Raw genomic sequence first — 24377 nt, 5'->3', positions numbered from 1 at the left:
TTAGCAAGCTCCTACAGCAGGCATTCCTTTGTGTTTCTGTTTAACAAGTTAGTTATTCCTTGGAGCACATTCTTCTCGCTTTTGTTCCCTTAAAGAATAAATAAACGTTTTGTGTTTGTTTTTTTCCCCTATGATTCAGTTTCTGCTGCTATCACAGATACAGAGCCGTGAAAAAATATTTCCCCCTGTTGTACGTTCTTCTGTTTAGGCCGTTTCGTCATGTTTAATGTTTCAGATTATTGAAGCAATTTAAAAGTCTGTCATAGATAACAAGAGTAAATAAAAAAAAAGTTTTTAAATCATTCATTTCATTTATTATTAAGAGGAAAAAGCCATCTAATCTAGCCTGGCTGGTCCACACTGACGTAAAATAATGAAAAATAAATGAAAAATAAATTCTAGCTCTATCAGGTTTAGGCGGGGGGTACATTTTAGACTTAATGCGAGCTTTTTTCTCCTTAAGGAATTAAATCATTATCTGCAGACTTATTTTCTGTTATTATTTGTACAATATTAAGATCTTACACCTTAAATGGTGACAAAAACAAGTAAAAAACAAACAAAGCACCATTCAAAAACACTAACCACATTCATTCGTCTCCCAAAATGCCATAGAATCTCTCATCCTAATTCCTTTCAGGTTTTCTTTATAACTTTTACCACACCCTGAGCAGCCAAATATAGTTTTTTTTTTTACACATCCACATCTGCAGTGAAATCTTTTTGTGTAAAAATCAATCAGTCAGTCTTTTTCTTTGGCGATGGCACAAGAAAAAGTTCAAAAATGTGAACAAATTGCTACCAGCAGCTTCTCTGTTCTATTTTTTGTGAGGCCGCTTTTGGCTCTGCTTCTGCACTGTAACACAGTGAGTGTGTGTGTGTGTGTGTGGTTTTTGTGTGTCCTGTATCTACAGTCTGTGTAGCTGAGTGACCTTGATGGCTGCACTCAGCAGGAAGACACTGGAGAGGAGTGATTAACAGGAGAGGGAGAAAAAAAAAGAGAGAAGTGCGAAGAATAATGAAATAAAATAAAAAAAAGAGGAAAGAAGTACAGAGAGAGGGACTGTGTGAAAGTTAAACATGGAAAGCAACATTTCAATGAGGGGGGGAAAGAAAGTGAAGGCGAAGTGTTGGAAAGCTAAACAAAATGTGGAGAAAATTGGGGTGGGGTGAACTGAGTGACTCACCACACATCTGTTGTGTTTTTTTCTTCTTCTTTTTCTTCTGCCTTCCCCCTGCAGGCAATCTGGAGGTGCAGTCATCAAGAACAGGTAGGTGGAGAGGGGGTGGGGGGGGATATTACAGTGAATGTTAATCAAACTCTCACTTCTACGGGTGAGAAAATACAGCAGTGTGGAGGAGAACTACTGTGCAGTAGAGTTTTACTGTACGAGAATGGAAGTGTTGGTTGTAGCTGCCAGCTTGTCTGCAGATAGGACTGGACATCTCCACGGCAACCCCTTTTACTTACACACATGCTCTCTATAGGTGCAACATGAAGCCTGAGCACACACACATATATGAACCTGTCCTCTGCATGTTCCTGAAAGTCATGGTCAAACTCTTCCTGTTTGTTGAAAAAAAAAATCCGGTGTGTTTTTTCCTTTTCCCTCACCTGTGAACTCCCCCCTTCACCTCCCCTCTCTCTGTGTTGGCTTTCAGCCTCGGAGAGGAGTTTTATAAGGAGGCCATTGAACACTGTCGCAGCTACAATGCACGTCTGTGTGCGGAGCGCTCCATGCGGCTTCCCTTCTTGGACTCCCAGACCGGCGTGGCTCAGAGCAACTGCTACATCTGGATGGAGAAGAACCACCGTGGACCAGGTGTGTATGAGTGTGTGTAAGCGTTCTTCATGTATGTTGCCTGTTGGTTTGCAGACATTTTTACACCCAGTCCTACAAAATAATAATACTCTTAAACCTAATAACTTACCTGAGCATTCAGAAAAAGAGAAAACTGTTTTTATAAACTCTTGTTTTGAAAAATCCGGATACTCCGGCTTCCTCCCACAGTCCAAAAACATGACTGTTAGGTTAATTGGCTTCTCTAAATTCTCCTTAGGTGTGTGTGTGAATGGTTGGTTGAGCTGTTTGTCTCTGTGTTGCCCTGCAATGGACTGGCAGCATGTCCAGGGTGGACCCTGCTAGACAGCTGGAGTTAGGCACCAGTACCCCACGAGACGCCAGCTGTGATAAAGTGTGATGGAAAATGGATGGATGGATGGATGGATGGATGGATGGATGGATGGATGGATGGATGGATGGATGGATGGATGGATGGATGTTTCGAAGAGTTTGTCATGGATGGACACAGTTTTGCAGAGAGGAATAGATGAAGGTTTTGGAATCATTATGCAGGCAAGTTATCGCACTGTTTAGGTTTTATATTTTCGTCCTAACTGATGTGTTTTTTTTTCACTTAATTATTTAGAGCATATATGATCAGATGGAATCGGGTGGAAAGGATTCTCCGTGGCTTCAAAAGTCATTTTAGAAGGAATATGTACAAATTTGAAGGCCCCTGTTAATATGAAAAAAAGAAAACTGTAACAAAAGAGGAAGGGATAAATGTTTCAATAGATGGATAAAAATTAACCACCATTAAATGTTTATTAAGCTGAAGAGCAAAAAAAAAAAAAAAAAAAGGGATAGAAAATAATTAAAATAGAAACAATAACCAAAGAACAAGTGGAATGGTCGTTTATATCACAACTGTTCCTTTTTCATAATTTAAATGCAGATTTTCCTTTAAAAACGAATGAAATTATTAACCTAATAAATAGAATATACCATAACTATCAGTGCTTTTTTGGGGGCTGGAGGGGCCACATGTTGCTCTGGAGCCACAGGTTGCAGACCCCCAATAAACACTATTCTCTCCAACTAATTTCTATCTTTTTCTTACCTTAACTTTCCTTATTTCTGCTCCCGCATTCTACTTTCTAAGGCGTTATTCCACCTCCCATGTCTCCAGTTTTCCCCAAAGGGGATTTCCTCTGCGCTTCTTCTTTCTCTGTAACATCTATGTATTTTGGCAGTGATTCAGACACCCCTGTAGGCGACGAGGTGCCGCTGGCACTAACTGCTCTTAGGAGGAATGCTCTTGTGTGCTTGTGTTTGTAGGCTGGCTGGGGGCTGCCATAAGAAATATGTGCGTTGAGAGTTTACAACTTACTGTTAAACTTGAGTTTCCACATAAAAAAAAACAAAAAACGTTAATTTTGTTTTTAGTAAAACAATGTAAACCATGTGTTTCAGGTCATGCTCCCGGTCAGCTGTACACATATCCAGCCCGCTGCTGGCGCAAGAAGAGGCGGCTAAACATCTTGGAGGATCCACGGCTTCTACCCATCGAGTTCAAAATTGGTCAGTATGAGACAGGGTGCATTTTTATGAGGCTTTACATCAACAAGACGAAATAAAACAACAATAGACAGAAAGAACTGAAATATCTCTCAGCGAGGAGGATTTACCATCAGCAAAGTGAACAACATGTAGAAACCTGAAGATTCACACCAAGGCAAAATCAAAAAACAGAAAGTACAGATAAGATGCTGTACACTAGGTACAAATTTAAAGCAAAATATAGAAAAACTGTGCAGTTCTTGAAGCTAGAATACTCATATTTAAAGGCATTTGCAAATGAATAAGGTAATTATTAAAAAGATCAATGCATGTTATAAATTATATTAGTCGGAAGGATCTGCAGTAACGCTTCTTGTGCACCTAGGATGCAGCATGCGTGCATGCGTTACAGAATTTGCTCCAATGAGTTTCTCTGTCCGATTATAAGTACCTTTTGAAAATAACAACCTTTTAACAGTTGTTAAGCATTTTTTTAATTAAGCTAAAATTTCAGGGGATTTTCATTCGTTATTAGAGACGAACTGTGCAAAGAAAAAATAGCAATGATGCTAAGAAACATTTTAAAAGGCTACAAAAGTCTTCAGAGCAAAGCCAAGATTCTCCTTCAACAGAACAACTTGAACCACCAGATACAATAGAATATTTGGATCAAAGTCTAGACCTGAAATAAATGAAGAATTTAAGGGAATAGTTTAACTATTTGAGAACCATGTATCCGTTTCCATACACTTCACAATAACACATTAATCCTTCTCCTATCACAAAAAATTCTGTTGTAAACAACTTTGTAGCTGTGATTTCAAAAAACATGGAATGTTATTGTGCAGCCAGAGAGTTATTAAGAAAAAAATAAATCAGTAAAAAAGAACAATCAGTTTTACCTGTTGGGCTGAAAAAAATAATTCTGGGCCAATTGTTAAAATTTGGGCTGGTTTTCACAGAATTTGTGGAATAGAAAGAAATAATGGTAGAGCTCATCAAGATTATTCCCACTGTGCTGCAGAAAAGTGACAATCTTTTCCATAAAATTTGTATTTGCAATCATGTTGTTAGTCTATTTATTGTAAATTGCGGATCTTATGTCAGTCTTAGCATCTTTATTAATATATATATATATATATATATATATATATATATATATATATATATATATATATATATATATATATATATATATATATATATATACATATACACTCACCGGCCACTTTATTAGGTACACCTGTCCAACTGCTCATTAACACTTAATTTCTAAGCAGCCAATCACATGGCGGCAACTCAGTGCATTTAGGCATGTAGACACGGTCAAGACAATCTCCTGCAGTTCAAACCGAGCATCAGTATGGGGAAGAAAGGTGATTTGAGTGACTTTGAACGTGGCATGATTGTTGGTGCCAGAAGGGCTGGTCTGAGTATTTCAGAAACTGCTGATCTACTGGGATTTTCACGCACAACCATCTCTAGGGTTCACAGAGAATGGTCCGAAAAAGAAAAAACATCCAGTGAGCGGCAGTTCTGTGGGCGGAAATGCCTTGTTGATGCCAGAGGTCAGAGGAGAATGGCCAGACTGGTTCGAGCTGATAGAAGGGCAACAGTGACTCAAATAACCACCCGTTACAACCAAGGTGGGCAGAAGAGCATCTCTGAACGCACAGTACGTCGAATTTTGAGGCAGGTGGGCTACAGCAGCAGAAGACAACACCGGGTGCCACTCCTTTCAGCTAAAAAACAGGAAACTGAGGCTACAATTTGCACAAGCTCATCGAAACTGGACAATAGAAGATTGGAAAAACGTTGCCTGGTCTGATGAGTCTCGATTTCTGCTGCGACATTCGGATGGTAGGGTCAGAATTTGGAGTCTACAACATGAAAGCATGGATCCATCCTGCCTTGTATCAACGGTTCAGGCTGGTGGTGGTGGTGTCATGGTGTGGGGAATATTTTCTTGGCACTCTTTGGGCCCCTTGGTACTAATTGAGCATCGTTGCAACGCCACAGCCTACCTGAGTATTGTTGCTGACCATGTCCATCCCTTTATGACCACAATGTACCCAACTTCTGATGGCTACTTTCAGCAGGATAATGCGCCATGTCATAAAGCTGGAATCATCTCAGACTGGTTTCTTGAACATGACAATGAGTTCACTGTACTCAAATGGCCTCCACAGTCATCAGATCTCAATCCAATAGAGCATCTTTGGGATGTGGTGGAACGGGAGATTCGCATCATGAATGTGCAGCCGACAAATCTGCGGCAACTGTGTGATGCCATCATGTCAATATGGACCAAACTCCCTGAGGAATGCTTCCAGCACCTTGTTGAATCTATGCCACAAAGAATTGAGGCACTTCTGAAGGCAAAAGGGGGTCCAACCCGTTACTAGCATGGGGTACCTAATAAAGTGGCCGGTGAGTGTATATATATATATATTCAGAAATGGATGGGGCTGATATGGAGCGAAAATTGTGGGTTGATGCCGTCCCAGATGATGATCCATATTCCAAATATACTAATACTGAAATCTGAGCTTCACCTGATTTTTAAAGAGAATCAAAGACGAATTGTTCCTCTTCATGCATTTCTTAGAGTACAAAAAACGGTTGAGATTGAGGCAGATTTTTCTTTAATTTTAGGTGTTTTTTGGGGTTGGAACCAGGCAGATCTGATAATCCCCGAGTACAAAATGGTGCCTCAGATATTGCCGTCTCACCTCTGAAACATGTCAGGCAAACTGTAGGACTGCATGGCAATATGTGAGATCAGCTCTTAATGTGCACATTAGAAGCTACAACACTCTTCTTTTAAGGTTCTTGTTAACTCTAAAATACTTGTTATAATTTGTTCATTAGAGTCTTTTTAAAGGCAACAGTTACATGTGAACAAATACTATGACATTCATAATATAACCAGGAAAAAGTATATTTATAGTCAAGCTTTGAAAAGCAAGTACAAAGCAGAGGGAAACAATAAAACACAGTAAGACAGAAAATAGACCGGAGGCAAAATAATAAAGTATAAAAACTCCTCTCTGCCACAAATTCACAATAAATAGCTTCACTTATTTTATAGTTATCCGGTTCTTTCAATTTTCCCCTGAAGTGATCCCAGTCAGAGTTCAGTTTTAGTTTTGCAGGTTAGAAGTTCAACACGTTGACCCTTCAGACAAACGTTCTAATTACAGTTTCCACCAGGTGAACCATAAGTTACTAAAACTGTAGCTTTAAGAGAAACCAAAATGTTTCTGAACAGTAAAAAAAAAAAACAGCTTAAGGATCAAGAATTTGATAATTTCTTTTCTTCTAAATCCATCATAATAAATTAAATTAAAAAAAATATATATTACTTTATCACAGGGTGTTTCTTAAGATCAGAAATGACCAGTAGACTTTACCCTCTACCGAAATCTCAACATAATCTAATAAGTAATAAGCCAAATTTTCTGTACTTGAATGAATGACTGACTGATTACTTTATTTCAGTTTAAAAACAAAAAATAAAGTAATATATATATTTTAAAAAGAATCCATCAGACAGCAACTGAAAAGGGTATAAGCTAAAGCCCCAAGGCTTAGTTTTGCCAAACCGTTACCATCATAAGAATAACTCACAATAAAACATTGTTACAAATACATAATTAAAAACACATAAAAAATTAAAGCTACAGTGTGTAATAATTACAGGGATATACAGTCAGAAATGTAGTATATTATACATAACTATGTTATTTATCATCATCTACGAGCTAAGCCCCTTAACCTTAATATTTGCGTTGCCTTAGAATTCGTTATTTATAATTACATAGGAGCGGGTCTCGCAGCCATGGAGGCAGACATCTTTGCGCTACGGCAGCGCAGAGCCAACAAACTAGCGATTGCGAGATCGCCCATTACGCTCGAAAGTAACTAAGGCAAGTTGAGAGAGATGAACTGAGACGGTACTGAAATCTATACACTACACAGACTAATGAAATACTATCTGTAAAATGATCTATGTAAACAAACCTCATCACTTGAGAAGGTAGGTGATGCGGACGTCGTGGAAGACATTTTGTCCCGTAACGCTCGCCGTACTGTTGGGGGGGAGAAGCGGTGGGGGGGAGATGTTCATGTTGCTGCGGTCTGCAGTCTGGACGTTAGATGTCGCTGAAAATTACACACTGTAGCTTTAAGAGAATTTGTTACACAAATTGTAGCTTTAAACTAAAAAATCAAACTCAGTCAAATTTCATTGTAACCCTATTTACTTAAAAATTAAAAAATTTTTTTAAACAGGATCTAATTGTTTTTATTTTAAAAAGAAAACAAAATGATATTCCTACTTTCCTCTTCCTATACTAAGGTGATATGTTGGATGTATTATGCTATCAGTACAACTTTTATAGCGCTTTGATTTTGATGCATAGATTTAGAGAAAAATGTTAAATAAAATCTGTCTAAATTAAGTGTTTATAAAGTCGGACTACATTTTTCAAGTGTTAATTATTAGAATATTTGACTTATTTTGCTTCTGTTCTTTATAAACCAATTGGATGATCAGTCATCATTTTAGGCGTTTACACGCAGGGAGCTGCTTAACAGACAGGAAACACATAGTTTGCCAACTTTAGCTTCGGTTGCTGTAATAAAAGCGAGGGGACTCTCAGTTTTTGTAGGAAAATTGGGTGTTTTTACTTGGGTAAATAAATCCAAACAGCTGAGATTGACAATTTCTATCAAAGAACTAAAAAGAGTGTAGTAGCTTTCTGAGGGCCAGCTAACCAGCAGTGTGCAGCTCCATATAGGGAAGAGGCAGGGTTGCATTATTTCTTAACCTTTTCTTTGACAACTCATATAAGACTGGATATATGTGAAACATGATGCATGATGGGAACATTTTATTTTAGACCCACTTTTTAAAGTTCGTCATTCCTGATCTCCAGTGCAAGTGGATCAGTATTATTTAAGATTTATGAAATGATTTTCAACCTGGAGAGAGAGAGCCTGACACAGCGAAAAGTTGCAATTACAAAGATTTTATTGACATGACTATATGACAATGAAATAAGTTATTTGGCGCTCGGAACCCGGCAGAAGATTTTCATGCTGTGAATTGACATGCGCTCAGATGAATAGCTTAGGGAAAAGATAAGAGTATTCTTCCCCCTGGGTCCCGGACACTGGTGGTGGACTAAGCCATGGGATGAATGGGACTGGAAATAGCCTGAGGTGAGGGAGGAGATGGGTGGATGTTCAGCTGGATGGTGATTGGCTTCGGAGGTAGTGTGGTACCAACCTTCACCTAAGCTTCCTTTCTTGGCCTGTATTGATGCTCCGTTTGGGCTACTCTTCTTAATACTCTTCTATGTAACCTGAGAGGGTCGGATCTATCCGTCTCTGATTGTCATCTGACCCTGAGGGCCGCTTTACAGCAGGTTAAGCTAAGCATAAAGTTGCTTTCAGGCAACAAAGTAGATATGCCTTATCAGAGATATTATTGGTTCCCTCATTTAGGTTGAATGTTTAGGGTTGAAAATGGCCTTTTATTTACCAGAAACTCCATGATTTCTCAATCTGCTGTTCTGTGGTCAGATTCCAAAACACAGACAGAGACTGTATAGTATCTTGACAGTGCAATATTAGCTGTTGCTTTCAGGTTTGTTAACCCTGTAAGTTACAGGTCTAGCGCCCCTAGTGGCTAAAAGTGACAAAGTGTTTCCTTTACATCGATCTACACCTTTTTAACTTTGCTCATAGAAAAGCAATTTTGTTTGTATATTTTTTTCACTGTGTTTAACCTCAAAGTGTAGAAAAAAATGATTTGATCAATCTTACCTATTGATTTAAATGTGCGTTTACACCCTTTGTGGTTTTAAATTAAAAGAAAACGGCTCGTCCTCCCTTATGAGACTTCCTTTTAATTTATTAACCTATTTATTAATGCTGCCTGATGTTGACAGGGTGCTGATATTTTTGTAACAGAGATTAAACAAGCTGCCTTTATGATTTAAACATACTTCTTTAATGCCTGTACAGTAAAGAAGTAACTTTTCTTTAACCAGCTAAGTTCAGTTTCCCCTGTACACATCTATGTGTATTTGAGATCTGCTCACTAACATTTATTGTCTCATGACTCTCCAGACTACGAGTCTTCTCTAAAGAAGGAGGGGGGCATCCCAGACGGCCCTGTGCTGGAGTCGCTGCTCGCTGGGGAAACGCTGGACAAGAAGGTGGAAACTAAGGAAGAGGAGCCAATGAGTGAATGTCAGGTGTGTCTTTTTTTCCTTCCTTCCTTTTTTTTTTCTTTTTCTCCTGTTTTACTCTTTTTTTGTGTTTTTTCCCCTCTCATAGTAGAGCATCTGTCTCTTTTTATGTGCTTGTGCATCCTTGTTTGTCATTGCCTTTGTCTCTTGGAGAGCGAGTTCTGGCGCTGACACAGCTTCATGCGGCTCTGAACCCTCTCTGCTGGCTCTCTGTCTGCAGACATCTGCCTCAGATGTCCGATCAATTAGAAGTCTGAACATCTCTTTTCAGAAAACTGTTTTTGTTGGTAAAAGAAACACATTTACACCTCAAGGTTTTTTTTTATAACATACAGTGGAACTCAGTTGTACGGCTAATTGATTAGCACTTGAGAGAATAAAGCTTACATTGGCCTTTAGAGGATTAGAGCTGTCTGTAAGGTATCTAATCCAGGGCTTCCCCTGTCTTTACATTTTGCCCTCTTAATGCTCCATGTCCACTATTTACTCCTCCTTCATTTCCATTGTTCTCTAAGCCTTACATAACTGTATCAAATGTACTGACAATAAGATAAAGGTAAGATGTAATAGAGGTGACAAAAATCATGTGTCTAAATAGGGCCACTCAACTATTTTTACCCACAATGCTGAGATTATTCATGGAGGAGGCACCACACAGATGCTGGGTATTTAGGACGAACAGGAGTCTAATAAAAAAGGCCATCAATTTGTTTTACAGGAGGAGTAAGATCTCATGTTTTTGGAGCTTGACCTAAAACGGGATCTGTCTGCAACCGGAGTTTGGTTTTATCATTCTTTTTATGGAGCAAGTACCCTCGTTTTCTCATCAGTGCAACCTATTTTTGCGTCTCCTTAATCGAGGGTTCAGCACTGCAAACATAAAATGTTATTTAGGGTGATGTCATTTAGACAGAAAAAAAAAATTAAATGTTTTTCTGCATGGTTAATTTTTCTGCTTTTTTTATTCTGCAGTTAAACTGCAGGAAGCTGTTAAAGAAATTAATGGTTAGGCGGACTCCTAGCACCATAAAAAATTCGGCGTTTCCTTTCATCGACGCATAAAACCATGATAGAAAAGTGAAAATAAAGAGCACATCTTTTATAAGGGGTTAATGAAATTACTGAATTCTAATTAATTTAGTTGGTTCTTTCCTCTCTCAACCAGCTCTTGTTTTATTTCCGTAACAACTTGAATAAAAACAATCACTAATCTCATGTTGCAGTACTATTAAACTTCAATCATTGCTGCAGCACCAGCGCAGCTACAAGGTACCACAATTAATGAGGAGAAACAAAACATTGGCACACTTTGAGCTATAAATAACCCCTCACTGATTTGATCAGATTGGTCAAATTGAATATTGACATCAAGAACTTACAACACAGTGAAAAGAGCTGAAGCATGCTTTCTCATTTTACTGCTTTCTGCCATTATGTTTTAGCATTGTTGGGGACCTAAATGCAAAGATGAGGTTGCAAGGAGCATAGTTTTTAAATAGCAAGAACTTAAGGGAAAGGAAAGGAACAGAAATAGCACAATGTGGATAGAAGAGGTTCTGACATAGAGTAACAGAACAATATTTATGCTCAGATTACTCATATATAATTGTGAATAATTGATTGTATTCAACTAATGTGGTAAGTGAATCGAATAGTTTCCCCGATTAATGATACACAGACTCTAAAACATGCCCCTTTCTTTAAGAATAACCTTACAGTAGAGATTATAACAAATCTCCACAAGGAAATATAAAAAAATAGGCTAAAATAAATCTTAAAGGTGTCATAGAATGATTCTATTGGGTATTTAGTGCTGGTCCTTAAGGTCTCTGAATAGGGTGTGTAACATTGGTTGGGCTGAAAATGGCATTTTTGCTGTTCTATGAGTCCTAATGCAAGCCTTGTTAAAAGCCCTAGAATGAAGCGACAGGTTATCTTCCTTTTATGGTATGATCATGAATATTTAGATAAGCTGTGTGCTGATTGGTTGGCTTACAACAAGCGAAGCTGCTGAGCAAAGACGCATCATAGCAACGAGCACTCACTCACTGAAACATCTAAAATGCTGATATGGAAGGGTGACAAGACGTCCTCTTTTTCACACCTAAAAAAATGTCCGGGGGGAATTTCAAAATCGTCCGGGATTTTGGTCCACTAGAGTGCAGCAGAACCCAGCCGTCAGCTCCAGGGCTGGTCCGGGAACTCCGGCCGAAGGGGGAAGCGAGCCACCGAACCTGACCCGGTGACTGTAGCCACGGCCCTGTGCCTCCCCCCACCGGGGCATATTGTCACCGACCCGGTGACAGTATGATAGCTTGGTTTGAATGCCCGGTCAGGTCCAGTCAGCGAAGTTTACCAAATCCTGTTTTGAACTGTCCAAGATTTTGAAAGCTGTCTTCAGTAAAATGCTTAGACCAAACGAACAGCTGAGCATCAAACTTTGCAGGGATCTTCTGATAGACAAAAATAATCCATGCCCATCAAGTCTTCAGATCCACAGAAGACCGTGAAAAATTTCCCTTGCATTTCCCTTCCCCATGCAGCCTGGAACACTGCATTTACGCCTGTGGGTCTGGCTCATTTTAAATAGAGAAACTGCCTGCTTTGTAATTCTTGATGTAAACCCAACTGTAGACTAAACAGCTAAACTGGTGTCTTCCATCTAGCTCTATCCATGTTCTTGGGCCGTGAACCAGTAGGCTGGTCTGTATGACAATTTTGGGGCGTGACAAAAGTACAGGCCAGAACCAGATAAGGCAACATCCCCGAATTGACGTTGATTCGAGGCTTCATTTTTATTTGTCCGTTTTATGGTGGAATTCTAGAATTGTGAGATTTGCAGAGAAAGGAGGTGTCGCTGGGGTTTGATCTTCTCTGTACGTCCATTTCAGCCACTGAACTATCGTTACTCACCTATGACAATGTAAACTCTGTTTTGCATTCTATGACCCCATGTGTATACATGCATATATCTTTTAATGTTTTTTCTATATACAAATCATTTTTCTATATACAAATCATGCAAAATGCACGATAAAACATTCTGTATTTTGCTAAATTGTGAGCTTTTTTATTCTGAAAAGTTAATCTGCTGTATCTCCTTTAAGATGAATCAATACATAAATAAAAATCATCTTGAGATGAATCAATATATTCAGTCGCTGCAGCCATTGCTGTATTCTTAATACAATATGCAACAGAAGTGAGTAAATGAACAGAGAAGGAGCATTTAAATGGATCTTTGACCATTCCTCTTCACACAATTTGCTCTAAAGTCATCTATCTTGTCTTTGTTTCAATTCACCTTATGGGATTTCTACAGGACTTAAATCTGTTCAGTAGAAAAACCATGAAAGAAAGTTATTTTTATGTTGAACTATTTCTGGGTTGGATCTTTATCCAAAGACTGAATGAAACCTATTTAGCAGGTTTATTTTTGTCTCAAATCCACTGGTATCTTAAATAGTTCATGATGCTGCGCTCTTTATGAGGACCTCAGGCCTTTAGGAAGAGAAACAGACCCACAGCATCATTATACAGAACCTCTACTTCTATAAAAACAGGCATGATATGCTTTCCCACATTTTGGTCTTTTATTTTATACAAACCTTACCGAAAGCATTTGTTACTGAAATGTCTTAAGGCACTTTTAGATAATCCATTAGTTCAATTATCTATTTGTTTTCTTTATGGATCTGCATTAATTAAACATTTCTGAAAAGGAATCAGAAAAAGGTATATTGCCATGTAGTGTTTCACACGTATGAGTCATTTCTTTTATTGTAAGGTGCTACACACAGGTATGCAAATATACAGTTTACATAAAAAAATCTGGAAATATATAATACGGAATAAAAAATTACAATTTGCTTAAGAATGTCATGGGAATCAAGAAAAATAATGTAACCTCTGCAGAGGAACATGGAGGAACACAAAAAATGACAGCTATCAAATATATGTAGCAACCATAGGATCAAATAAAATTAAATTGTACACACATGTGCTCAGATGTTTTGGGGTTTTTGTTTGATGGGAAAGTATCAGTGTGAAACCCAGGCTTTGCATATGTAGCTATTAGCAGATGGGAAGAAGCTGTCCTAATGATGGGAGGTTTTGATCCTGCTGGACCACAGCCTTCTGCCAAAGTCTGAAACAGTTTAAGGTGGGAGGGGTCAGCTGCCATCATACCTGATCACCTCAAGGTCCTGGAGGTGTACAGTTGAAGAATATGAAGATCACAGCCAATCACCTTCTGTGCAAAGCGAATGATGTGCTGTAGACTGCCTTTGTCTCTGCTGGTGGCAGCAGCGTAATGGATGGTGAAGAAGAAAAGGATTGACTCGATGGCAGAGTAGAAGTGGACCATCATTGTCTTTGGCTGAACTTATTGACTGAAGGAAGGTTTCAGAGCACTGAGCCCCAGACTGGTAACCAGACGTATGATCTTCCACCACTAGGTAAACTAATCCCCCTAAGACAGGGGTCTTCAACATTTTCCAGGCCAAGGATCCCTAAACTGATGGTGAGATGTAGTGGGGACCCCTAATTATGTATATTCTATGAAATTGTGTTCTATCAAACTGGTCCTATAGTCACTCTATTACATATGGAATAATGTAACGAAAGTAATTTAGCCCTGGGATGATTAAAGTATTTCTGATTCTGCTTCCTGGTTGATGGGACAGGTGTTGTGAATGAAACGGTGCCCAGCTTGAAAGAGCTCCTGTGTGTCGCTGAATGTGTGCATTGATGCATGAAAGACATCTTCTGCCTCCATTTATCTGTTTACTACAATGTATTGAATTCATGTTAATGTGTATTTAAAGATATTTCAGTTAGTGGAAAAAAATTGCAGCGGGGAATATAATAAAAAGTCTTATCGTCAAAAACTTTTGCGACCCCCATGCAGTAGATCCGTGGACCCGCTAGAGGTTTCGGACCCCCTGTTGAAGACCTACGCCCTAAAATGAGAGTGGTATCATCTACAAACCTCAGGAGATTTAAGGACCTCTTTATCCATCTTCACCTGCTTCATCCTTTCTGTCAGCAAGTCTATGCTCCACCTGCAGGTGGAGTCGGGAGCTGGGTATGCTTAACCTGCAGTAGGAATGTGAGGGTGGTGGCGAAAGCAAAGCTGAAGTCCACTAACAGGACCTGGGGAGGGTTCCAGGCGAGTCCAGGTGCTGCAGGATGTGCTGAAGAGCCATGTTTGTTGCATCATCCATTACCCTTGTCTCTGTTGGGGAAATGTAGTAGATCCAGAGGTTTAATATGGATCAATACCAGGCCCTCAATGATGTTGGGGTTTATGAACTCTTCGCTGGTGTATGAGCTGCACATTGACAAAAAAAAACAGAACAAAGTTCACCAAAAAACTATATAGCTATAGCATTAACAGAAGGGGTTGTTTGGTGTGCCAACATGACACAAGAACATGCTACAGCTCTTTACACCCTGGATCTTTACTCTAGATTGGAGCCCACTCCAGATTTTTTCTAAAGGATCTAGTTTTAGAGTTTCAGGTGGTCTGGATGAAATTTTGTTTTGTTTCTTTCCTGGTTTGATATTAATGTGTGAATCTGATCAAGTATCTTGTTGCCAGACCCAAAGGTGCACCCATTGAAACAGACCCACAGCGTCACAGATCCTTTAAACACACCTAATGGTCTGCATGGGGTGCTTTTCAACATATTCATTCTTTGTTTTCTAACTGAAAGTGGATTTTCATTGACAAGAAGCTCCTTTTATCTGGTTATATCCCATTGGTTCCTGTTTGAGTCCCAGTGGCATAAAGTGAACTCCACATTTCTCATGGTTTTTAACATCTGTCCCAAACAGCCAAGCTGCCAGCGGTGTTTGCAAATGGGGCCAAATTTCATTTTATACTTCTGGGAAAAAGGAAATCCTGATTTGTAGAGGTAGAATATGCACCCAGTATACAGAGTTGATTCCCATCCTTGAGACATTAGGTCAACCGAGTTCCACTGTACAAACACAACCATAACCTCAAAACTTTTATTTCAGAGGAATATTTCAAAGTACCAGATTACACAATTGAGTTTAAGTGTAAATCTACAAGTGTTACAAAAGCAAGAATTTTTTTTCTCTCACATTTTTACTTTGTGCAGCCATGTATATGATGGGTGCTGAATGTTTCCTGTGATGAAGAGGCAGAAATGCAGTAAATTCCCTTTTGTCATTCCTTTGTTCTGTGGAAGTTGATCTAACCTGTGCTGCAGGGAGGACAGAAGTGATCCTCGCCAAACTCTTTGTTGTTCTGATGGTTCCTCTGTTTTTGTCTTTAAAGAAGCTGCTGGTTGGGGACTTTCCTCATGAGCTGGAAGTGGACGACATGGAGGAAGACGTACCGAAGCGCAAGAACCGTACCAAAGCACGGGTAAGACAGGAACGGCACATCAGCGTCTTTCCTCCATTATTCTCTTTGTATTCAATTTATCCCAGAAAGTCCGCTTGACGTTCTATGTGAGAAAAGTGAGAAATAGGCCAGCCAGAACTCAGAGTTAAACACTGATGAAACAAACGGTGACCTCTGTGTTACCAGGGACTAACCCAAAGTACATCAGAGTCTTCCGTCTCACAGTGTGACATGTAATCATTTGTCAGTCCTCTGCATACTACGCTAATGTAATGAGATTTCCTCTGACAACGCAGGGCTTGGCCCGATTAAAAGCAAACAGATCAAGAGATTAAGCCATGCTGGGGTGACCTCTTTTTTTTTTCTTTTCTTTTTTACAACTTTGATTAGAGCACAGAGGTCGTATTTCCCTACTCTTTTTGTGCATCCTATGGGAGAATAATCAAGTGATAACAATTTTTCCTGAAAAATCATCCCACACACATGCAGGGATACACACAGACTCTCACTCACACACACAGACACCAGGGCTGCTAATTGGAACTGTTGCTCCCCTGCTAGGTGTCATCAGCCCCCTCCTGCTGGATGTGTAGCTTTGCACTGAGAGCAGATGATTAGAATCCAAACGTGCATGGCTGTTCGAGGAGACACTCCAACACACAAGCGAGGGCTGTTCTGTTATGCTCCTATTTTTTTTCATGCACCTTCATACAAGCCACATGTGAAGGGGTGCAGTAGTTCAAACTTTGTTTGTGTCTACCTTTTCAGGAGAGTTCTTACATGTGTGTTTTTGTGGGTGTTTATTTACAGGCCTATGGTGTCGGAGGAATGAGGAAAAGACAAGAGCTGCCTGCCATTGAAGACAGAGATAAGCCTTACGTTTGTGACAGTGAGCGTGATGTCTTTTACAATGTCGTATCTGCATCCTTTTATTTTTGTTCTCTGAGTTTATCATCTTTATTCATTATACAGTGTTTTGCATTAACTTTTGTTAGAAAACAGACGCTCTTTAACAACTTGTTGGCTTTAAAAATAGCAACAACAAAATGACAGGAACACAACTTCATAAATATGCCTCGTATGTTATTATTAAGGGTGTAACAATGCATGCAACTTTGAAACAATATATGATTTTAGCAATATTCTTTAAGAAAACTAATAATTTGTCACGATTTGGCTATGGTTAGTTGACCCAAAAGCAGAGGCAGGCAGGCAGAGGTGAATTTATGGTAGATTTAATGAAGAGTAACTGGAAAAAGAAAGTCCAAACAAACAGAAAACCAGGAATCCAAAATTCAAAACATAAGAAAAATTATTAGAAAACAAACCAGAAAACCATGGAGACATCAGGGAATCAAAAACTCAAGGAGGAAGGCTCAGAGAGACAAAGTTGGATGGTGTATGACGAGGACCCAGCAAAGAGGAACTAAAGAGAGGAGATTTTTAAAGGAGACTGAGACAAAGAGAGGGCTAATGAGTAAACTGGGAGCAGGTGTGCAGAGAACAAGAGAGGGAAAGAGCTTGGGAAGAAGGAGAACATAAGAGGGCAGCAGAGAGCAACAAAGAGAAACCTGGAAGACTGGATGTTAACAAAAAAATAATTGAATTACTAGGACTATAAAACATGGAGAAAAGAAAACTAAACATATGCTCTCAATCAACTTCTGGACCAAATCCTGACTGATAGCAGTCATTAATGCTGGATGGAAGATGGCTGACGGAGCAACAGCGTGTGTATCTGTTGTCCCAGCTTCATGTCGATCTAGACAAAAACCTGAGATCTACAGGACTGTGGATGGAAAAATAATTGTGGAGGATGAGCTCTTGAACTTTTTGGCTGTAAAAATCAGAACTTTGAGCCAGGATGAAATAGTGCTGATGGCTATTAACACTTTCGACACCGAGTCTATAGAGGCCTCCAAGAAAGTACTGTTTGACCTGTGCACTACTACGCAGCGAAATGTAGCGCACAAAGGAGCGCAAAAAGACATAAACAACATCAAAAGCTGTCTAAAAGTCCTAAATGAATGTGGGGAAAATGTGCCACGTTTTGTCTCTCATTATTTGGATGATTTGCCTCCTGTTACTTTCTCAAACATGGATGTCTGCGGTCTGCTCAAGAGAATGGAGCAATTGCACGCTGAGGTTGGAGCGATGAAGTGCGCACTCAAACTTCAGGTGGACGTATGTGAGGACCTTCGTCTGATCACAACAGATGTGAACCGCCGGGTTTCCAGCCTAGAATGTGCAGCGGATGCGGTACCTGAGGACCAGGGTGGGTGTGGATCTGCACCTGTCACCTGTGCTGGCGGCGTACACGGAAGCGATGGACGCAGTGACAGCGACCGCACGGAGGGTGAGCGCAGAAGTGCCGAAGCAAACGCTGCGAACCCGCCAGTTACTAAGGCTGCTGGGCTTGCAGCAAATGCTGGGAGAAGGGATACGGATCGGGCGAGCGTACTGCGCGGGGAAGCTGCCCCTGGAGATAGCAAGATCTCTGGTCAAACTACGTATCCACCGGAATCCCCAAAGTGGAGCGCGGTTGTGAGGAGAGGAAAGCGACAAGCGGGATTACGCGGTACTACACCTGGAGTGAAAACAAATGCTAAAAGTATGGCCATTGTGGGCACAGGGGCAGTGAAAAACATAAAAACTGTGACAACAAAACTGGTGAGTGTTTTTGCTTCTAAATTCTCGCCTGACTTGGATGTACAGACTTTAACTGAATATCTTCAGGGCCAGCTGGGTCGTGAAGTTACATGTCTGAAAATAAGCTCTGATAATAGCAGGTTTGCCTCTTTCAAAGTCTCATCTGAGTGTAATGAAGTGGCGGAGATGTACAATCCTGATCTCTGGCCAGTGGGAGCTTATGTAAGGCGTTTTTATGAGCCGCGGAGGGCTGGAGCTGTGGGTATGAGTGGTGCCGTTCCCCCGGGGATGCAGATGAGTGGGGCCTCCTTTGCTTGTGGCACCAAGGCCAAATAAAACTGAACAGATGGCTCTTAAAGTTCTCTCATATAACTGCCGTGGCCTGCGCTTGGGCCATAGTGCAGAGGACAAAGCTCGCCGGGTTGTTGTAGACCAACTTCTGAGTCAATGTGATGTGCTGTGTCTACAAGAGACTTTTCTGACAAAGCAGGATTTTGAAGGACTGAACTCTATAAATGAGCGTTTCCACGGGGCTGGGGAGTCCAGTGTTGATATTAGGGATAGAATAATACGAGGACGGATTGCTGGTGGTGTGGCAATATTATGGGATAAGAGACTAGATCCTTGTGTTAAAATAATCCGACTGGAAGTGGACTGGTGCATAGCAATACACCTGACACAACATGACAGGGAATGTGTTATCCTGAATGTGTACACCCCATATGAGTGCATTGCTAATGAAACTGAGTATCTTAACAAGCTTGCTTTTATTAACTCTTTTATACAAGATAACAAATTTTTTAATGTGTTTGTTATTGGTGACATGAACTCTGATATCACTGACAGTAAATCTATCTTTGGTACTCATTTAAAGCAGTTTTGTGAGGATAGTGGGTTTATTCTCTCAACGAAAGTTCTGCTGCCTACAGATAGTTTTACATATATTAGTGAGGCATGGCATACAACCTCATGGTTGGATCACTGTGTAACCACAGCAGATGCACATGCCTCATTGACCGACATGAAAATCCTGTATGAATTCTCTACTGCCGATCATATTCCATTTGGGATGCAGATAAATTTACAGTGGTTACCAATGACAGAAAAGTACTCTGAAAGCAACAAATTACACTTAGACTGGAGCTCACTGTCAAAGGAGGATCTGCTATCTTATTCGATGTGCACAGATAACTCACTCAGGAATATCTACTTGCCCAGAGAAGCAGTTAGCTGTAGAGATGCTAATTGTAAAAATCCTGAGCACATAAGATCCATTTGTTCTGTGTATAATCAAATAGTTAATGTTTTGATTGCATCAACTAAACACTTTCATAAACAAATAAAAAAGAAAAATAAGATCAGGCCAGGTTGGAATACCCATGTGGTTGAATTTCTTAATAGAGCTAGAGAGGCTTCTAAGGAATGGATTGAGGCAGGTAGACCAAGATCAGGGCCTGTCTTTGAACATAAAAAGTATACCAATGCCCAATATAAGTATGCTGTGCGTTATATTGGTAAAAATGAAAGAGCAATGAGGTCTGACTCAATGGCCAGAAAACTCTTCTGTAACAATACCCAAGGCTTCTGGAAAGAAGTTAGAGGTATGACATCCTACAAAACATCCCTCCCATGTTCGGTTGATGGCATATCAGGCACTGCTAACATTGTGGAGCTGTGGCGCCAACATTACAGCAGATTATTTAATTGCATCCATAGTGAACCATGCACTGCAAACAATGTTGACCATATAGATGAAATCCTGCCTTATGAGGTTCATAAAGCTATTTCCAAATTATCTAACAATAAAGCCACTGGGCTGGATGGAGTCTCAGCTGAACATTTAAAGTATGCAAATGCAAGGCTAGCTCCTCTACTTTCCATTTGTTTCACATCGTTTTTTATTCATGGGCTTTTACCTGACTCTATTTTAAGTGTCCTGTTAGTACCCGTCATTAAAGACAAAACTGGAAACATTGGCAATTCTGATAATTACCGTCCGATAGCGCTGGCCAGCATAGTTTCAAAAATTATTGAATCAATCCTGCTGGACAGGATTTTAGAGGTTGTCAAGTCTACAGATAACCAGTTTGGTTTTAAGGCTAGGCTGGGCACAGATATGTGTATATATGCTCTAAAAGAGATTACTTATAAATATAATAAGCAGAACTCTTCAGTGTTTATGTGTTTCCTGGATGCATCAAAAGCATTTGATAGGGTAAACCACAGAAAACTATTCACAAAACTGACACAAAAAGGAGTACCAGAGTATATTGTTCGTATTTTGAAGTACTGGTATACTCAGCAAACACTGCAGATTAAATGGGGGGAATGTGTCTCTGCTCCATTCAAAGTTAGTAATGGGGTGAGGCAGGGCGGGATTTTGTCCCCAGTTCTCTTTAACTTGTATCTGGATGAACTGTCACACAAGTTGAGAGCTTGTCACACTGGTTGTGTGGCTGGTGACTCGGTACTTAATCACCTGATGTATGCAGATGATTTAGTAATATTTAGCCCTAGTACTGCTGGGTTACAGCAACTACTAAACATCTGCTCTGAGTATGGTCTGGAACACGACATAAAGTACAATCCATCTAAAAGTGTGATCATGATCTGTAGGAGTAAGGAAGATAAATCTACTGAGTTTCCAGATTTTTTGCTGTCAAATACTGTGCTGGGCGTAACAAATAAAACCAAGTATCTTGGGCACATCATCACAGAAAATCTGTCAGACGATGAAGATATTTGCAGACAGCGTAGATTGTTGTATGCTCAAGCTAATACCCTTGCACGTAAATTCGGTTCATGTACTGATAAAGTCAAAGTGGAACTGTTTAATGCATATTGTACCTCTCTGTACACTGCTCACCTGTGGACTACCTATAGAAAAGTCAACCTGCAAAGGCTGCAGGTGGCCTATAATGATGCTATGCGGTTACTTTTGAAACGTCCAAGATGGTCCAGTGCAAGTGAGATGTTTGTCACAGCAAGAGTTAATACCCTACAAGCTGTTCTACGAAAGTTAATGTATAAGTTTATTTGTAGGTTAAATGCATCTGAAAACGATATTATTTTGTCACTCACTGATACCACACGTAGTGCAATCCGATATCAGTCTAAGCTGTGGAGACACTGGTATTCCTGTCTTCTTAAAGATCCTATTTAATCGATAATGGTACTTGTATTGTGTTTTTATCATTAACTATTTTTATTTTATTTTTATGTATGTATTTATTGGACCATGAGTCCGGAATAAAGTTTATCTATCTATCTATCTATCTATCTAAACACTCAAAAGAAAACATAACAGAACCCAAACTAGGACAGAAACTGGAAAAAAAAGAACACACCAAAATAAAAATAAAACCACTAACACTAGAAAAAAAAAGGAGTAAAGCAAGACTGAACACTAAAAAGAAAATATAACAGAACCAAGAGTAAGACAGTATCTGAGAAAAGAATCAAAGAACTCAATAAACTAAGAATTAACCCACTAAAACTAGAAAACAAGGAGCAATGCAAAACTGGATACTCAAAAGAAAAACATAACAGAAACCTGACATAATTACTCTCCTCTGTTTTCACATATAGTCTAAAGCTTTTAAAAATCTTTAAACCGTGTAGAACGATTGAGTCCAGGCTTTTTATTCCTTATTCAATGAGTTGGATGGATTTCTTATTTGAAGGTTGTGCTGATGGAAAAAAGTCCAAGAAAGAATAAAGTTGTATTTTCATAAAGGAGTTAATGATTAATAAATCTCTAAGTGAAATTTGCATTTGATTCGACTGTATACTGTATGTTATATCTTTAACAATTGCTGATCAAATGCTCACTTATTTTGGTAAAGGTAACGTTTCCAGATCTCTTTAAAAGAAAAAAATAAGCAATGCTTTTTCAGCTGTGTTTTTCTTTAGCAACTCCCTTTTACAGTGTTGCTTAACATCCCCTCATATCAAACTGGAAAAATAACTTGAGTAAAGTTAACAAAAAGCTCTCTGATAATCACTTTTCTCTGCATCACCCATTTCACATTCCTTTGAGTTTTGTCAAATTTTGCATTAAAATCTGTTTTCTGTTCTATTTTAGCATCCATATCCTAAGAGCATTTAATTTAAATCAGTAAAATCTGGGACATTGTTTTGATTTGTGGGACAGCAGAAGAGAAGTAAAAACATGCGGCAAAGTCACGAACAAACTGGGACATCTGGTCAATCGGGGTACAGTAAGGTGACTTCTGAAATCAGATCTAGGGACCTTTTCAGCTCGTAGATAAAAAGAAATAGATTTCATTATGATTAGATTAGGAAACTGGGACAGTAATGGTTTTTAAATATTTATAAATACTTAAACAACAAAATCGTTACTGAGGTCAGACACACCTGGACTAATCGGTTTGTCCAGTAATGAAAGACAGCAAACAAAGAAGCTGGCTGATGTTTTGGAAGTAGTGGAGTCGTACATAGAGCCTGTTTGGGACAAGAAAATATTTTGTGGTCATGTAAGGTGAAAAGGTGTTAAACTTGTCCAAAAAAGCAGACTTGGAAATCCCCCTTGACATAAATGCACGTGGGTGTGTGTGTGGTCAGCATGAGCATGTATGAACTTAGATGAAGTGAATATAACTACATTATGTGTACCAAAAACAGGGAAATTAAAAACAGTCCACTGGACTTTGTTTCAAAGTTTTAGGACGTTTCGCTTCCCATCCAGGAAGCTTTTTCAATTCAAAATGTCAGGAATAGTGTAGAGTTTGAGGTTTCATACAGTAGTCCAACAAAGTCTTGTTTTTGTTTTGAAAAGATGCAAATTGAGACGGACGAAGGGGTCCACACTTTTGGAATGGTGGTCGTTTGGCTTCTTTTGTTAGCCTGCAATGCACCATACCGATCTAAGTGTCTGAAAGGTCGGTGTATAAAGGGGATTGTTGGCTTGGCTGAATATGCGAGGTCATCAGCTCTCCTCTACGGAGGCTGGGGCTGCGCTGATAGCTGGAAGGGATCAACTCAAATGCTGCATTTAAGGTTTTTGAAAGCTGAAACCTGAGTCCACCCCCTCTGTTTAAGGTTGGTTCTTAACATAGATGGCGACTATGACCTGGATGACAGAGAATCTTCACCAGCATACGTTATGTTTATGTTAGTAGTAGTAAAATACAAATAAAAGGTTTCAAATTTAAAGTAACTTCACAACAAGTGCCTGTAAGAAGTGAAGTTAATCATATTAGCAAAGTCAGATACCACAGCTGCTGCTGTTGGCTACTAACAGACAGTTTTCTATCCTCTTTGCACATAAATCATATGTTTCATCCTGTCAGCATTTCTATTTTGTCTCAAATGTCCAAAATGCGGCCAACCAAAGACTTTAACCCTATAATGCCAAATGTATCGTATTTGATACATACGGTTTCTGAAATGTTTTGCATTTGACACCTTTTACATAATTTAATGGTAAAAACTTTGCTCAAAATCCTATTGTACTTAATCAGATATACCTGATAACGGCCAGTAGAAGACTACACAAAAAATTATCTTGACTTATCGCATAGTAATAAATTATTAATATCAAAAATGTATTTCTGTTTTTTCTTTTTACATATTTTGTTAAAAGGCCAAATAAGGACTTCAAACCAAAAAAAGTTATTTTCTATTTTGTTTTATTCTTGGATTGGGCTTTAAAGGGTTAAAATGGTGGAGGCCACTTTAACTGAGTGATGTTGGCCAGATGGTGAGCAAGCTTTATCAGCTGACTCT

At 39.3% G+C, this 24377-nt stretch overlaps 1 protein-coding gene across 1 annotated transcript in view; it reads left to right on the top strand.

The window, feature by feature from the left end:
* Positions 1 to 1122: 1122 nt before the first annotated feature.
* Positions 1123 to 24377, top strand: part of dpf1 (D4, zinc and double PHD fingers family 1) — a 73596-nt gene continuing 50341 nt past the window's right edge. The window contains exons 1-6 of the mRNA XM_038273399.1: positions 1123 to 1271; positions 1663 to 1823; positions 3258 to 3365; positions 9483 to 9610; positions 15912 to 16001; positions 16791 to 16869. Coding sequence (XP_038129327.1) covers positions 1739 to 1823; positions 3258 to 3365; positions 9483 to 9610; positions 15912 to 16001; positions 16791 to 16869 — 490 coding nt within the window. The 5' untranslated portion in view covers positions 1123 to 1271; positions 1663 to 1738. The remainder of the gene's footprint in view (positions 1272 to 1662; positions 1824 to 3257; positions 3366 to 9482; positions 9611 to 15911; positions 16002 to 16790; positions 16870 to 24377) is intronic.

Source organism: Cyprinodon tularosa, unplaced genomic scaffold (genome assembly GCF_016077235.1).
Source record: "Cyprinodon tularosa strain WSP-4 unplaced genomic scaffold, ASM1607723v1 ctg87, whole genome shotgun sequence".
Classification (NCBI taxonomy): Eukaryota; Metazoa; Chordata; class Actinopteri; order Cyprinodontiformes; family Cyprinodontidae; genus Cyprinodon; species Cyprinodon tularosa.
Note: the sequence above shows the minus strand (reverse complement) of the source record. Positions and strands in the feature narration are given on the sequence as shown.